We start from the raw sequence: 14,729 nt of genomic DNA on the forward strand, positions 1-14,729 counted from the left end.
TTGCATCAACAGATGTGGGTACCTACCTATACTTGTGTCATGGTTTCTAAGTTGCATACAATGCGCGCAATACATCAATGGTGGTGAGGCATCAAATAATTAAGGACACTCAGTGCTTGTGTGATTCTGTCGCCATATTGAGCACCAAACCAACTCTCATTGTGGGGATAAATGTTAATTTGTAGGTACATCCCTTACCTTTTTTAGTGTAGTGCTTAGCTCATCTAGAGTCATATCCTTTAGCCCTCTCTCTAAGGTTGTCGTGCTTGTTCGGCTTGATGCATGCAGTGCTACTGTGGTAACAAATTTGGTATCCTCAAGCTGTTGGTAACTCAAGCATGTCATCCGCAAAATCGATGGCTAGTTTGCAACAATCATCAAACAATGTTGGTTTGGCCAACAACAACAAGTATTCATGCATCTTAGTATCCCTTACTTCCCTACAGAAGCGTGGTAGCAATTGCTCATCTGTCAACCTCTCTCTAAGTTTACACCTTGAGTTTAGATTTTTTAGATGAGAGAGGTCATGCTCCTACTTGTTGATGTTATACGATCGGGCAACAGGGCTCCACTTGTCTCCACTTTGTGCAAAACTAGGTATGAACACACTCTTAAGTGATGTGAAAGTATCCTATCGTCTAGCTTAAGCAATCGATACCGTTGATATGCCTTCCCTTCTAGTGTAAGGGAAAATGCAAATATTTTTGTTTGGTCACTGATCGGTCCACAAGTCTCGCACACCAATTCAAATATTTCCAAGTGTTATATGGCATCGCCATCACCTGAAAACTTTGGTATTAATCTTGCCACATGATTGGGCTTAACTAGTTCTCTCTGTGGTGCAGGTGTAGTACCTAACTCCCTAGCAATTCCCCTTCCTAGTTCTTTGACCATCCTTAATAGATCTATGGGTGTTGTGACTCCCAGACGAGGGGCTACTCTCATTGGCTCCCTTGGTGGGGCCTCATATGCCATCGTATATGTCCCTTCCCTGCCTTAGCCCCTTGTGGCTCCAGCATGTTGATTTATATGTACCCTTGGGTTGAGATAGCTTCTACATTTCTGTTTACGCCATCATCCAAGACTGCTCCTCCCAGGCTCCCTCTTGTAGCATCATGCCTCTCATTTACTCCTAGAGCTCTTGGGTCTTTAGATTTGCATCTACCTTTGCTTTGGTGTAAGTTTTCTACAAATCTCCTTGGTTGCATCTACCTCTGCCTTGGTGTAAGTTTTCTACAAATCTCCTCGTGACCCAACACCTAAGCTTCTCTGCTAGATAGGAGGATCTTGGTTGGTTAGATGCATTATCAATAGCAATGTTGTCACCAACATGCCTTCCCGACCTTAAGTGCATGAAATGGTTTTAACCAACCAAAATTTTAGAATTTTACACCCTTGAATTTATTGATTCTATAAATGTCAAATTTCTACAGAGTCACGGCAAGTGTTTGAGGAATCCTCACGGTAAAATTATAGGCTATTCTCAACTACTCACAACTTCGTCTGTTCTCAGAAAGCCTTTAGGAACATTCCTAAACAACTGCTCACTACTTTCTCTATTCTCAAAAAGCTCTTAGAAACATTCTTGAACAATTCTCCTATCGATTTTAAAGATATTAGTTGACCTGATTTTTTAAGGTTAAGAATCACAGTCTTGACCCCTCCTACAGAATCACTATGATGGTCTTTACCCAAACAAGTCCAAAGATTGTTCAAACGAGTTCCCTTATACCTCTAGTCACTGTTTTTAGGTGTCTATCTTATCATATGGTCAAGTTTTGTCACCGTGATTTTTGGTGAATAATCACGATGTGATCGGCGATCACGGGCCGCAATGGTACCTGTTAACCCCATTTTGGGATTAACTTAGCATCTCTCCATTATATATGAGAGATAGCACAATAAGTGTCATGAAAACGGCACTCTAAATGTTGTAATTATAAGAATAGCTATAGCAATGCTGCAAAACTATGTAACTTGTAACTTAGTTCATCTTCCATTAAGTTTTGGGTGCCCTAGTGTGAATAAGGGCCAGTTGTATAAACAATATTATTATGAGAATGTAAGACACAATCCCCTTTGTTCCAATTGAGTCTAGTCTTATCTCCAGCTAAAATTACAGCATGTGATTACCAAGACAAGATCATGCTAAAATTAGTTGTGGTGGTAGAATAGGCAGCAGTATATGTACTTCGAGTACTCCATACATTTACCTTTTCTAGTTTTGCACGTTTGACAGATTTTCCCCTAGTGCAGCACTTGCCTAAGTGGTGTAGGTAAAGCTAGTTGTTTCTACGTAGAAGGCAACTAGGTCTTGAGGTACTTTCAGTTGTTGTGTTAGACATGGATACCTACACATACTTGTATCATGGTTCCCGAGTCGCATATAATGTGTCCAATACATCAATGGTTGAGGCCTTAGCAACAACTTAGTGCTTGTGTGCATTTGCTAACATATTGAGCACTATACCAACTCTCATCGGGGGTATAAATGCTGATTTATGGGTACATACCTTACCTCTTTTAGCTTTATCTTATCTAGGAGTGCAGTGCTTAGCTTATCTAAAGTCATATCCTTTATTTGTCTCTGAGGTTGTCGTGCTTGTTTGGCCTGACCCATGCGATAGAGCTACCATAATGACTGATTTGGTGTCATCAGGTTGGGGTAACTCAAGCATCTTATCCTCATAGTCCATCGCTAGCTTGCAACAATCATCAGTGATGTTGATTTGGCCAACATCAAGTAGTCATGCATCTTAGTATCCCTTACTCCCCTACGACGGAAGCATGGTAATAGTTTCTTATTGATTAACCTCTCCCACGGTTTTACACCTTGAGTTTAGGTTTTCTAGACAAGAGATGTAATCTCTCATCGACTCATGATCCTCTTGATTGGTGTTATACAATTGAGCCATAGGGCTCCACTTGTCTTTGCTTTGTGCAAAACTAGGTATGAACACATTCTTAAGTTGTGCAAAAGTAATCATGTGGTCCTGATTAAACAATAATAGATACCATTGATGTGCCTTCCCTTCTAGTGTTAGGGAAAACGCAAATATTTTCATGTGGTCGTTGATTGGTCCATAAGTCTTGCACATTGATTTGAATATCTCTAGGTGTTGTATGGCATTGCCATCGCCTAAGAACTTTGACATTAATCTTGCCACATGATTGGGCTTGCTTTGATTGTGGTGTTGCTCTTTGTGGTGCCAGTGCTATACTTAATGCCCTAGCAACCCCACTTCCTATTTCTTTAGCCATCCTTAATTGGTTAGTGGGTGTTGCATCTCCCATATGAGGGGCTACTCTCATTGGATCCCTTGGTGGGGCCTCGTATGCCATCCTCTAATCGTCCCTCCCCTGCCTCGCCCTCTTGTGGCTCTGGCATGTTAATTTATATATACTCTTGGGTTAGGTGGTACATGGACAGTTTCTACGTTCTTGTTTACACCATCATCCAAGACCACTCCTGCCAAGCTCCCTTCTTGTAGCAACATGCCTCTCATATACTCTTGGAACTTTGGGGTTCTTAACATTGCATCTACCTCAGCCTTGGTGTAAGTTTTTTCCAAATCTCCTCGTGACCGTTCCTTGTTCCTTAATAGAGGTGTTACAAGAGTAGCTAGATCATCCCAAGGCTACTCTAGAATGGGCGTTAAAGGTGGCATACCCTCCTATATTTCAACTTTAACCTCTCTAGCACTACCTTGTACAACTAAGTTCTCTTGATTCCTTGATCCCTAAGACTGGAAGAATCTTCTCCACATATTGCCATATCCAAAGCACGTCTCTCAACCAACTCCATATAGATATCTAAGCTAGTCTTCTCTTGTTCAAGCCTTCTAAGTTAGTCTTGTTCTTCTCTCATTCTTTCCTCAATCTCCAAATCTCTGGAAGTGGTGGAAGTATATTTCCCCCATTCTTTGGGCACTTATAGGATCCCTTTGTATTCTTGGAGTATATTGTACCGTAGGTTGAGGGTTGCTCATCGCTAGAGATGGCTCCTCCCTTAGTTGTTGTCTTGTACCTCCAGGTCTTTTAGTACTCACTTCTCAATCCGAGCTCGATGGTTTTCCCTTGGTAACATGTCTAGCTTCCCTTTTAGGCTCATGTCCATAATCTAGGATTCCTTGGTTATGCCCATGAATCCTCTAGACAGTGTTAAAGAAGAAGTACCCTTCTCCCCTTCCACTTCCTCATTTACGAGGATTCTACATGGATTCCTCATTTACGAGGATTCTACATGGATTCCTCACTACTTGATGATTCAAAAGAATTTGGCTTATGTAAGGCAAAGCACTTCTTTTGTGTGTTGAATGTGGAAGCTAACCCTAAGCTTCTTTGGTAGGAGGATCCTAGTTGATTTTATGCACTATAGTCAAGGGAAATGTCCAACAAACCTTCCCGACCTTAAGTGCACGAAATGGTTTTGACTGGCCAAAATTTTAGATCTGTACGCACTTGGAATTATCAGAGTTGTAGATGAAAGGTTTCTGTAAAATCACGGCGGCAGATGTTTATTCTAGAATCACGGTCGTGATTAGAAATCACGAGTGTGATCAAGTTGGTGGTAATTGAGGATAAAATTCATGACGGACTGATGATGGGAGAAACCCTTGTACCCAGGCGCACAACCTACCCTTAATTTGAATTGGATCTCATAACTATGTGGTTAGGTGGTGGCAACCCATGGGCCGACTAGGATTAGGCATAGCCATTGGATCTAATAAATGTTTTGTGATAAGGGAATTGAGGGTTTGACTACATTAGTTAAGTTGAGAATACGTTAGATTTGACCATAGTTTAATAATGAATCCTAGAGATTTCCTCCTCAATTTTTATGTTGGTGGGGTTGAGCCTCGTGGAGTTGCCGAGTAACCAACCTTCAAAGATGTTGTAGAGGGTCACAATACGTCCCCCTCTTTCCTTAGATAAGGGTATTTCCTAGTCAAGCATGTGAAGCTATTAGGATAACCTTTGCCTAGGATATCATAGGGAGAGGCCCCCTAGTGAGCTACTCTACTAGATTCCGTTGGATTTTAAAGTATAAATAGAGGGTAGGGTCCTCACAATGTCTATCTTATTACATCTATGTGGTCTACTATTTGGTTATTCACTAAGGTTAGCCTAAGGTTATTAAGTTGATTGCACATTACCAAGTGTGTTAGACATGTTATGAGAGAAGTGAAGTCAAAGAGTATATCACATATGAACCTCCACTCCTAGAATCTAACTTCATTGAGGATTGCATGCCAAAATCATGTTAGCCTTTGCTAATAACAGGGTGGAGCAATGATTTCAACATCATCATATGAAGCATGATTCTCATCACATTATGGGGTGCAATTTCATTGCCCAAATAATCACATAAAGGTGCTAAATGAAGGGTAAAGGTGCCTAGAAATGTGATGAAAAGTCATCCTTCATCCTTCTACTATTCTTCTTCTCTACACGCATGGACTTTGGGAGGATAGGGGGAGAAAGTTTTGCTCCTAGATGTCATGGAGCTCTTGTGCATAGCCATGGACTTATCTTTTTGGTGAATAGAACTTTGATTAGTGGGTTTGATCATGATTGTAAATGCCCTAATAAATGATTAGCTTTATGGCTTTATTGGTTTTAATGTGCTCTCTTGAGTGATTAGAGAGGAGTTCAGTATAATTTGAAGCCATGTCTTGAGGTTTGGATTATTTACTATGGCTTTACCATAAGTAATCCATCATTACTTACTGTGGCTTTACCATTATATATCCCTTGTCTTTATACAATTCATCTTAGCAACAAGTGGAAACAATATGTTAGTATTCATCCAATGAAGAGAGACCATAAATAAGGCTCATATGTTGGGTTTGGTTTTCATGAAGAGCTAGCATATGTGCTATATGTTTTAATCTAATCTTTTGGTTGATATGGTTAGGTTGTCTATGACCTCTATGATTCATCTTGTTTTTTTTTAATTAGCATGATGAATCAAAAGTACCATTATTTGTATTGGCCTTCATTAATTAGCTCATTTTGTATTCCCATTATGTAGACATTGTGGACATGGGTAAAAGAAAAATATCATCCCTCAAATACATGATATCCATGACATTTCTAAATAAAATGACAAGGAATAATTTTCATAAAAAGAAACACACACAGAAAATTTGAATTTATGGTAGCTGAAACATTTCTCTCCACTTTAGAGATAAGGCTAGAAGGGGATGTTGTTTTTCAAAACATAATTTTTTACATGCTCTTGAGTATTTTTGGAACTTTGATGGTGGCTTTCTTTGAATTTTGGCTTGAGGATTTTTTGAACTTTGATGGTGGCCCTAATTGACTAATTCACATTCTTCTTTGGATTTTAAATACAAAAGGCTTCTCTAAGACAGTATATATGAGTTGTTAAAAAAATTATACTCTTGCAAACTTGATAAGAAAAGATCACCTAGAAAATATGTGAAATGTTTGTGACAATGTGCAACATTTTCATGTGTAAAACATGCATGTGGATTATCATGGGCACATAGTAACTTTATTCTTTTCCCCCATCCTAAATGTTTGGATCTATGTATGTAAAATCATGCCATTACACCTTATCTTTTTTTCCCATGTCATCATAAAGTCTTATACTCAGATAGCTTGAGCTTGAAAATAGGATAACCAAAAGGTCACCATATTTGATTAGAACATCATATTGTACACATTTTCGTTTTGTTGATAAACATTATATTGTCTCCTTGTGGTACCTTGTACCCCAAGTTTTTGCATTGAATCTATGTCGGCGGGCGGTTGGAGTGTATACACATGTAACCTCTACACTATTACTTCAAATGGAAGATACATTTCGATACGTGCAACCATCTCTCTTCCCATTTTTCCCTCTTGAAGAAACATTTTTGAAGTTTTCATGTGAACAACTCGTTCTTGCTACCACGCATCTTGTCACTTCATGATGCCACTTTTTCTTAGCTGGTTTGGTCTTATCTTACAGCTTGGGTGCATTTGCTATATTCATGTGAGTGGTGCCGAATGAACGCAAAAGGAAATTGGATGCAAAGGGCTATGGAATTTCCTTCAAGAAACGAAGCTTCCACAAAAATTTAAGTATGATGAATATCAAAAGTACCATTATTTATATTGGCCATCATTAATTAGTTCATTTTGTAATCCCATGTCATCATAAAAAGTCTTATAATCAGATAGCTTGAGCAAAAATAGGATAACCAAAAGGTCACCATATTTGATTAGAACATCATATTGTACACATTTTCGTTTTGTTGATAAACATTATATTGTCTCCTTGTGGTACCTTGTTCCCCAAGTTTTTGCATTGAATCTATGTCGGCGGCTAGAGTGTATACACATGTAACCTCTACACTATTACTTCAAATGGAAGATACATTTCGATACGTGCAACCATCTCTCTTCCCATTTTTCCGTCTTGAAGAAATATTTTTAGAGTCTTCATGTGGACAACTCGTTCTTGCTATCACGCATCTTGTCACTTCATGATGCCACTTTTTCTTAGCTGGTTTGGTCTTATCTTACAGCTTGGGTGCATTTGCTATATTCATGTGAGTGGTGCCGAATGAACGCAAAAGGAAATTGGATGCAAAGGTCTATGGAATTTCCTTCAAGAAACGAAGCTTCCACAAAAATTTAAGTATGATGAATATCAAAAGTACCATTATTTATATTGGCCTTCATTAATTAGCTCATTTTGTAATCCCATGTCATCATAAAGTCTTATAATCAGATAGCTTGAGCTTGAAAATAGGATAACCAAAAGGTCACCATATTTGATTAGAACATCATATTGTACACATTTTTGTTTTGTTGATAAACATTATATTGTCTCCTTGTGGTACCTTGTTCCCCAAGTTTTTGCATTGAATCTATGTCGGCTGGAGTGTATACACATGTAACCACTTCAAATGGAAGATACATTTCGATACGTGCAACCATCTCTCTTCCCATTTTTCCCTCTTGAAGAAACATTTTTGAAGTCTTCATGTGGACAACTCGTTCTTGCTATCACGCGTCTTGTCACTTCATGATGCCACTTCTTCTTAGCTGGTTTGGTCTTATCTTACAGCTTGGGTGCATTTGCTATATTCATGTGAGTGGTGTGCCGAATGAACGCAAAAGGAAATTGGATGCAAAGGGCTATGGAATTTCCTTCAAGAAACAAGCTTCCACAAAAATTTAAGCATGATGAATATCAAAAGTACCATTATTTATATTGGCCTTCATTAATTAGCTCATTTTGTAATCCCACTATGTAGACATGGGTAAGAGAAAAATATCATCCCTCAAATACATGATATCCATGACATTTCTAAATAAAATAACAAGGAATAATTTTCATCAAGAAACACACACACACACACACACACACACACACATACACACACGAATTAGAATTTATGGTAGTTGCAAAACATTTCTCTCCACTTTAGAGATAAAACTAGAAGGGGACGATATTTTCAAACCATAATTTTTAACATGTTCTTGAATATTTTCTGAACTTTGATGGTGGCTTTCTTTGAATTTTGACTTGAGGATTTTTTGAACTTTGATGGTGGCCCTCTTTGACTAATTAACATTCTTCTTTGGATTTTAAATTAAAAAAAGGCTTCTCTAAGACACTAACTTGTTGTTTAAAAAGTTCGTACTCTTGCAAACTTAATAAGAAAATATCACCCAAAAAATATGTGAAATGTTTGTGATAATGTGCAACTTTTTCATGTGTAAAACATGCATGTGGAATGTCATAGGCACATAGTACCTTTATTCTTTTCCCCCCATCCTAAATGTTTGGATCTAGGTATGTAAAATCATGCCATTACACGTGATCTTTTTTTTCCATGTCATCATAAAGTCTTATAATCAGAAAGCTTGGGTTGAAAATAGGATGACCAGAGGGTCATCATATTTATCATATTGTACACATTTTCATTTTGTTGATAAACATCATTTGGTCTCCTTGGTACCAGAGGGTCATCATATTTATCATATTGTACACATTTTCATTTTGTTGATAAACATCATTTGGTCTCCTTGGTACCTTGTTCCCCAAGTTTTAGCATTGAATCTGTGTTGGTTGGACTGTATACACACGTAACCTCTACAATATGTGCAACCATCTCTCTTCCCATTTTTATGAACATTTTTGATGTCTTCATGTGGAAAGCTCGTTCTTGCTATCACGAGTCTTGTCACTTCATGATGCCACTTGTGTTTGGTCTTACCTTTGAACTTGGGTGCATTTGCTATGTTCATGTGAATGTGAGTGGTGGGAGGATGAAATCAAAAGGAAATTGGATGCAAAGTAGTATGGAATTTCCTTCAAGCTTCCACAAAAACTTAATCATGGATCATTTCTTTTGAATCTTGCGAAGGTGCTCACGTTTGCTTTTGAGAAGTCAAGCGGAGTCTTCATGGTGTCCAAAGACTTTTGCATTTGATTTTAAGGCAAAGAGGGAACCTTACAGGGGAGCCTTAGAGAGAGTCATGTTCACATTAAAGTCCTTCTAAGAGCTTTTTTCTTCTGGAGCTTTCGTTCATTCACCTTGTCCTCTCTCTCTCTCTCTCTCTCTCTCTCTCTCTCTCTCTCTCTCTGTGCGCGCGCGCGCGCGCAGAGAATACTAACAGATGGCACATTTGTAAACACACAAGGATCAGTGCTACTTTAGTTTTTCACAGTTGGGCGATTCGGGGCATTTGATTTGAGCAAAGCACAAGCGCGTTTTCAATATTTGTGTTCTTTTCAAGAAAATCAGAGAATTGGGTCATCGAAATTTACATGCAAATGGGCTGAAATAGAAGCTTTTGGTGGAGATCTATGGCGGCGGGAAGCGGCGGAGGGCTCTCATGCCAACATTAGACTCTGCAAGTGCAGAGTAGAACCGGGTTATCAGGATTTGTGATGTTTGGCACATTTTTGTGAGCATATATTTGCCATTTCGAGGAATTCGCAGGAGAAAAGAGGAAACGAACTTCTACACAAGATTTGAGGGGTATTTTGGCACCTAATACAATTGTTTTCTTGCACGTTGATTAGCACAGAAGTGGGTTCTCTTTGCAAATCTGATCAGGGTTTTAATGTGTGCAAGATCAAGTGAAAAATCAAGGGTTTTGGTTAAATTGGAACAGAAAATTAATGCCTTGTGTGAAGCAAATACATGATTCGCACATGGGTGCTGACGGGTCCCATAACAGCAATGTCCCTCCACCTTTCCTCACAAAGACCTATGACATGGTGGATGATCCTGCCACGGATGGCACTGTGTCATGGAGCGACACCAACAACAGCTTCGTGGTGTGGAATGTCGCGGATTTCGCGAAAGACTTACTTCCTCAGTACTTCAAGCACAACAACTTCTCAAGCTTTGTCAGGCAACTAAACACATATGTAAGCTTCAATACCAAGGTTCTCTTTTTGTAAATTAGTTAAGAAGTCATTTGGAGAGAATAATTGGCCATGAAAGATTTGCCCCATATATCATCATCCATTTTCTCGGGGTAGTGGATTATAGGTGCCAGCAGTACCCCCAGAGAGGATGATGGTGTATGGGGCAAGTCTTTTATGGCTATATAATCATTTTTTCTTTTATTAGTGGGTTTTAGGTGTTTGGGTTTGAACTCATGCCTCCTACGGGAGGCATGGTTTGATAGCCACTGGGGCAAGGCCCCCCAATCTTATGGATTAGTCTTAATCTGCAAGTTGTATACATAAACCTTCAAGATGTAGCTTTTACACATGCATACTTCAAATTATCGACTCAGAAAAAGGATTCTTTTTTTAGAGTACATCATAAATGGTGTCCATTGGGGTTAAGACTCAGGCACCCACCTTGAGCCTCAAAACCCTTTCCCACTGGGTTATACGCCCATGGACAGAAAATAAAGGGGATGTTTAAAGTGTGTTGCAGCTATGAAACATGGATCCAAAGAAGAAACCCCACAGATTAAACGTTGTTAGGGCGTACAACTTCCACAGAGCCAGTGCAGTCTCGATCTTGGCCTTAAACTTTTATATATATGGATGTGTTTTTTGCTGCATTTATGTGGCATGTTTGATCCTGCATAGGGCTTAGTGTTCTATAGGGAAATAGAAGGGCGGTCAAAGGACTTTGGGTCACTACGATTGGATTTGTGATGGTATTACATGCTTAAACTGTAATTAGGTTTACTTGATTTCCCTCCCACTCAAATTGGACCTTTTTCATTATGAGATTTATGCAGGGTTTCCATAAAATTGATCCTGATAGATGGGAGTTTGCCACTGAAGGATTTTCCAAAGGCAATAAGGAGTCTTTGAAGAATATTCACCGTCGGAAGCCAATTGCATCACATACACATACCCTGCAGCATTTGCAGTTGCAGAAGCACTCCTGTGCTGATCCAGCACATGTAGAACTCGAGGAGGAGATCAAAAGGCTCAAGCAGGACAAGAACGTTCTCTTGATGGAGCTCTTGAACCTGCGGCAACAGCAAGAGACTACAGGAACCGAGCTGCAGACCTTGGGGCAACGCCTCCAATCCTTGGAGGAACGACAGCAGCAGATGGTAGCATTCTTGGCACGAGCTATGCAGAACCCAGGGTCCTTCATGGAGCTTGTACATCAAACCGAGAGAAGCATGGGCCTAGCATTCAGCAAGAAACGAAGGTTGCCTGATCAAGAGATTCTGGTTGGAGTAGGAGAGTCTGCGGGCGATGATGGTGGCGGACAACTTGTTCGGTACCATCCAGGGGATGACGATGTCATCTCCGAGACCCATTTCACCAATACAGAAGAGGTTTCCTGCTCACAAGTATCCGTCGAGGTGATCCTAAAACAGCTTGCACTCTCCACTCTCAATCAGTCAGGCAACACTAGTCCATTGAGCCACAGTTCAGGAGTTACTCTTCGGGAGATACATCCGGTGTACCCCGATCCATCAGCCAATGACATGCATGCCCATTCTGTTACGGTGTCCCAAAGTGGAGGTGCAGAATGTAGTGATCATTTATGCCAGCAGAGAGACTCTGGAGACTTCAAAGCTGGCTCAACTGCACTGCATATGAAAAGCAGTAATGAATTGGACCCTGGAGTGCAGGCTTCGCAACCTTCTCATAAGACAGCTAGCACCATAACGACCAAATCTTGCGGATCTAATGATATTTTCTGGGAAAACTTGCTTACTGAAGACCCTGGTTTGACAGGTAAGGAAGCAGATGACCCTGAAGGTGATGGTCATGTATGTGAAAGATGGTTTTTGTAAGATTACATGTGGGACACCAAAGAGCACATTTTATTTATCTTTTGAGCAGACAGTAGGATGTAAGGGCCTCGAGCCTTAAGATGACTATGTATTTGGGGAAGTGATGCACAGATTTGGGGGTTGGCAGACCTATGTGGCTGAGAGACTAAATAAAACTTAGAATCAGAGTTCCTATTGTATTTTTCTCTCACATCAAATGGATTTATTACATCTATTTTGTAAGAGGACACAATGCCAAGCCATCTGTATCCTTAGAGAATTTTGCAGGGAGACCTGATCATGGTTTGTTAAGGACCATAGTGACTTGCCTGCTTTCAATTAGATCGTGGTGTGGGATGAGGATTGGGAAGTTTTGGAATGCCTATAAATTTTCTTCTCCACTATCTTTGAGATTTCGCTGGAGGGAGGATTTGCCTTTAAAGAGGCTCCCTACTACTGCTGGTCCGCCACATCCAACCGGGCTATAATTTCAAGAAAATTTCTTTCCCCCATTTCAATACGTGTTCAAACGTTGTTTGGGTAGCCAGCTTGTGTCCACATATGGGCCCCTGTTACAGCTCCTGCTTAAGAATCCTCCACACTGGCTACAAACGGGCTGCCTTGAATCGTGCTCTTCATGGCTACAGACTGGTCAGCCCAGAATTGGCCTACAATTGGGTGGCTTCTATGGGCAGCCCACACTGTCCTTCCCCTGATGTTGATTGCCTGTGTTACAGAAGATTTTCCTGCCAAAAGTTAAACTTGTGTAACTGGAACTCTAGGCAGACGAGATAGCAATAGAAAAGGAACACTGCACTCACCTTATGCTACGAGAACATATCTCTTGAAGGCCTTGATAGCTCACCGCTCATCTTGGAGTCAAATCATTTCTACAACCTTTACCTCTAAGCAAGAAGTCTCTTAATTGCCAAATCTACTCCAAATGGATCACCTAGAGCTCACTCCAGCTAACTAACAATGGGGTCATCATCCATCTAATTAACAATGGAGTCATCAGCCATAGTACCTGAATACCTTTGGCCATTCACAGAGATATCTACATGGTATCTGTTCCATTAATATTGTAGATATCATTTTTGTAATGTTCTTGGAATGCTTGACAATCCTTTCTCTTAATTTCATTGGCCATGGTGACTGTACAGGAGGCCCACAAGGCGGGCAAGTGGGCTGTCTACAGAGATGGCCCCATCATCCTACAAAGCATTCTTTAACGATCAAATTCACAACCTCACAACCTTCCTACCTCTACTGCTAAAATAAGCACCCCAAACGATCGAAATGCATTAGTTAATTAATTCCATGTCTGTTTGGGGTGCTTATTCTGTAAGGTATTATTCTGTGCGCCAAAAAAAGGTCTGCATCAAATGGACCTTTTGAGAAATTCATAATAATTTGAAGGTCTTCATAACTAAAGTTACCCAGCATCTTTGAATTTTCAAACCTCGAACTCTGAAATCTGCGAGTGATTTTCAAATTTCACCAGTGCAAAATTCACTATACCCGGGTTTTTAATGCACATTGGCACTATTATGCACTTCGACATTCAACTTTACCGTCCCTTTATTGGTTCTTCCTCCTCTTTTAACTTGAATAAAGTTTATCCAAAGCACTAGTAGCAACAAACTCTACCAGTGATCACTGCATACTAATCTCTCACAAGTCTGTCTCATAGTCCCTTTAGTGCTGCTGTGGACCTTATAATTCTCAACTTTATGGAAAATAAATTCCCTTAGTTAGTCAATGAGGATTTGAGGGACAGTGTTATCGAACCTTGAGCTTTTTTTTTGTACACTTGGGTGACAATCTTCTTTACGTACTGCCTTGGGGTAAGGCCCAATACACAGCCCTTCATGCATTCCCAAGTTGTGGCAGCATGACAAGCATGATAGGCTGTCAGATTGGGCATCCCCTTTACACACAGCCCTGCCCACAAAGCTTGAACATTTGTACTAGAAATCGAAACTGCAGAAAGGCCTTGAGATGTGATTGGCTAATAAAATTTTGAAGCTTTTTTTGGGTGACTATGACAGCCTGCAGTCATGCCCAAGACAATACTCCCCTGTCAACATAAATATGTCACGGCTTGAACCCACTACCTCTTGGTTAGGATGCCACTAGGGCAAGTGCCCGTTGAGGGAGCTACAAGCTACACCACTCACACACATAACCTTACAGTTTACACCACTCACACACACCAACCTTACAGTGTCACGGCTTGAACCCACGACTTCTTGGTCAGGGTGCCACTCGGGCAAGTGCCCGCTGGGAGAGCTACAAGCTACACCACTCACACACATAACCCTTCAGTGTCACGGTGTCACGGCTTGAACCCACTACCTCTTGGTTATGGTGCCACGCAATGCAGGCAAGTGCCTGCTGACAATATAAGCTAGATTCTCAACACAACTCACAAAATGCAATCATGTGTGAAGAGGCCCCATAACACCATAGTTATCATCCCCCACAAACACCTC

At 40.3% G+C, this 14,729-nt stretch overlaps 1 protein-coding gene across 1 annotated transcript; it reads left to right on the plus strand.

The window, feature by feature from the left end:
* The first annotated feature begins 9,495 nt into the window (after window positions 1–9,495).
* Window positions 9,496–12,477, plus strand: LOC147627146 (heat stress transcription factor A-1-like). Its single transcript, XM_086815769.1, has 2 exons — window positions 9,496–10,402; window positions 11,236–12,477. Exons 1-2 carry the CDS (start codon window positions 10,151–10,153, stop codon window positions 12,253–12,255), a joined length of 1,272 nt encoding a protein of 423 aa, XP_086671895.1. The 5' UTR covers window positions 9,496–10,150; the 3' UTR covers window positions 12,256–12,477.
* Window positions 12,478–14,729: the final 2,252 nt, after the last annotated feature.

Source organism: Cibotium barometz, chromosome 21 (assembly GCF_041138505.1).
Source record: "Cibotium barometz isolate CiBa-2024 chromosome 21, ASM4113850v1, whole genome shotgun sequence".
Lineage (NCBI taxonomy): Eukaryota > Viridiplantae > Streptophyta > Polypodiopsida > Cyatheales > Cibotiaceae > Cibotium > Cibotium barometz.

What these genes read in the sequence shown, in the direction of transcription:
- LOC147627146 (XM_086815769.1), top strand. Translation starts at nt 10,151, where the DNA reads ATGCCTTGTGTGAAGCAAATACATGATTCGCACATGGGTGCTGACGGG. An exon ending in TCAGGCAACTAAACACATAT is followed by an intron (nt 10,403 to 11,235) that starts GTAAGCTTCAAT and finishes AGATTTATGCAG; the next exon opens with GGTTTCCATAAAATTGATCC.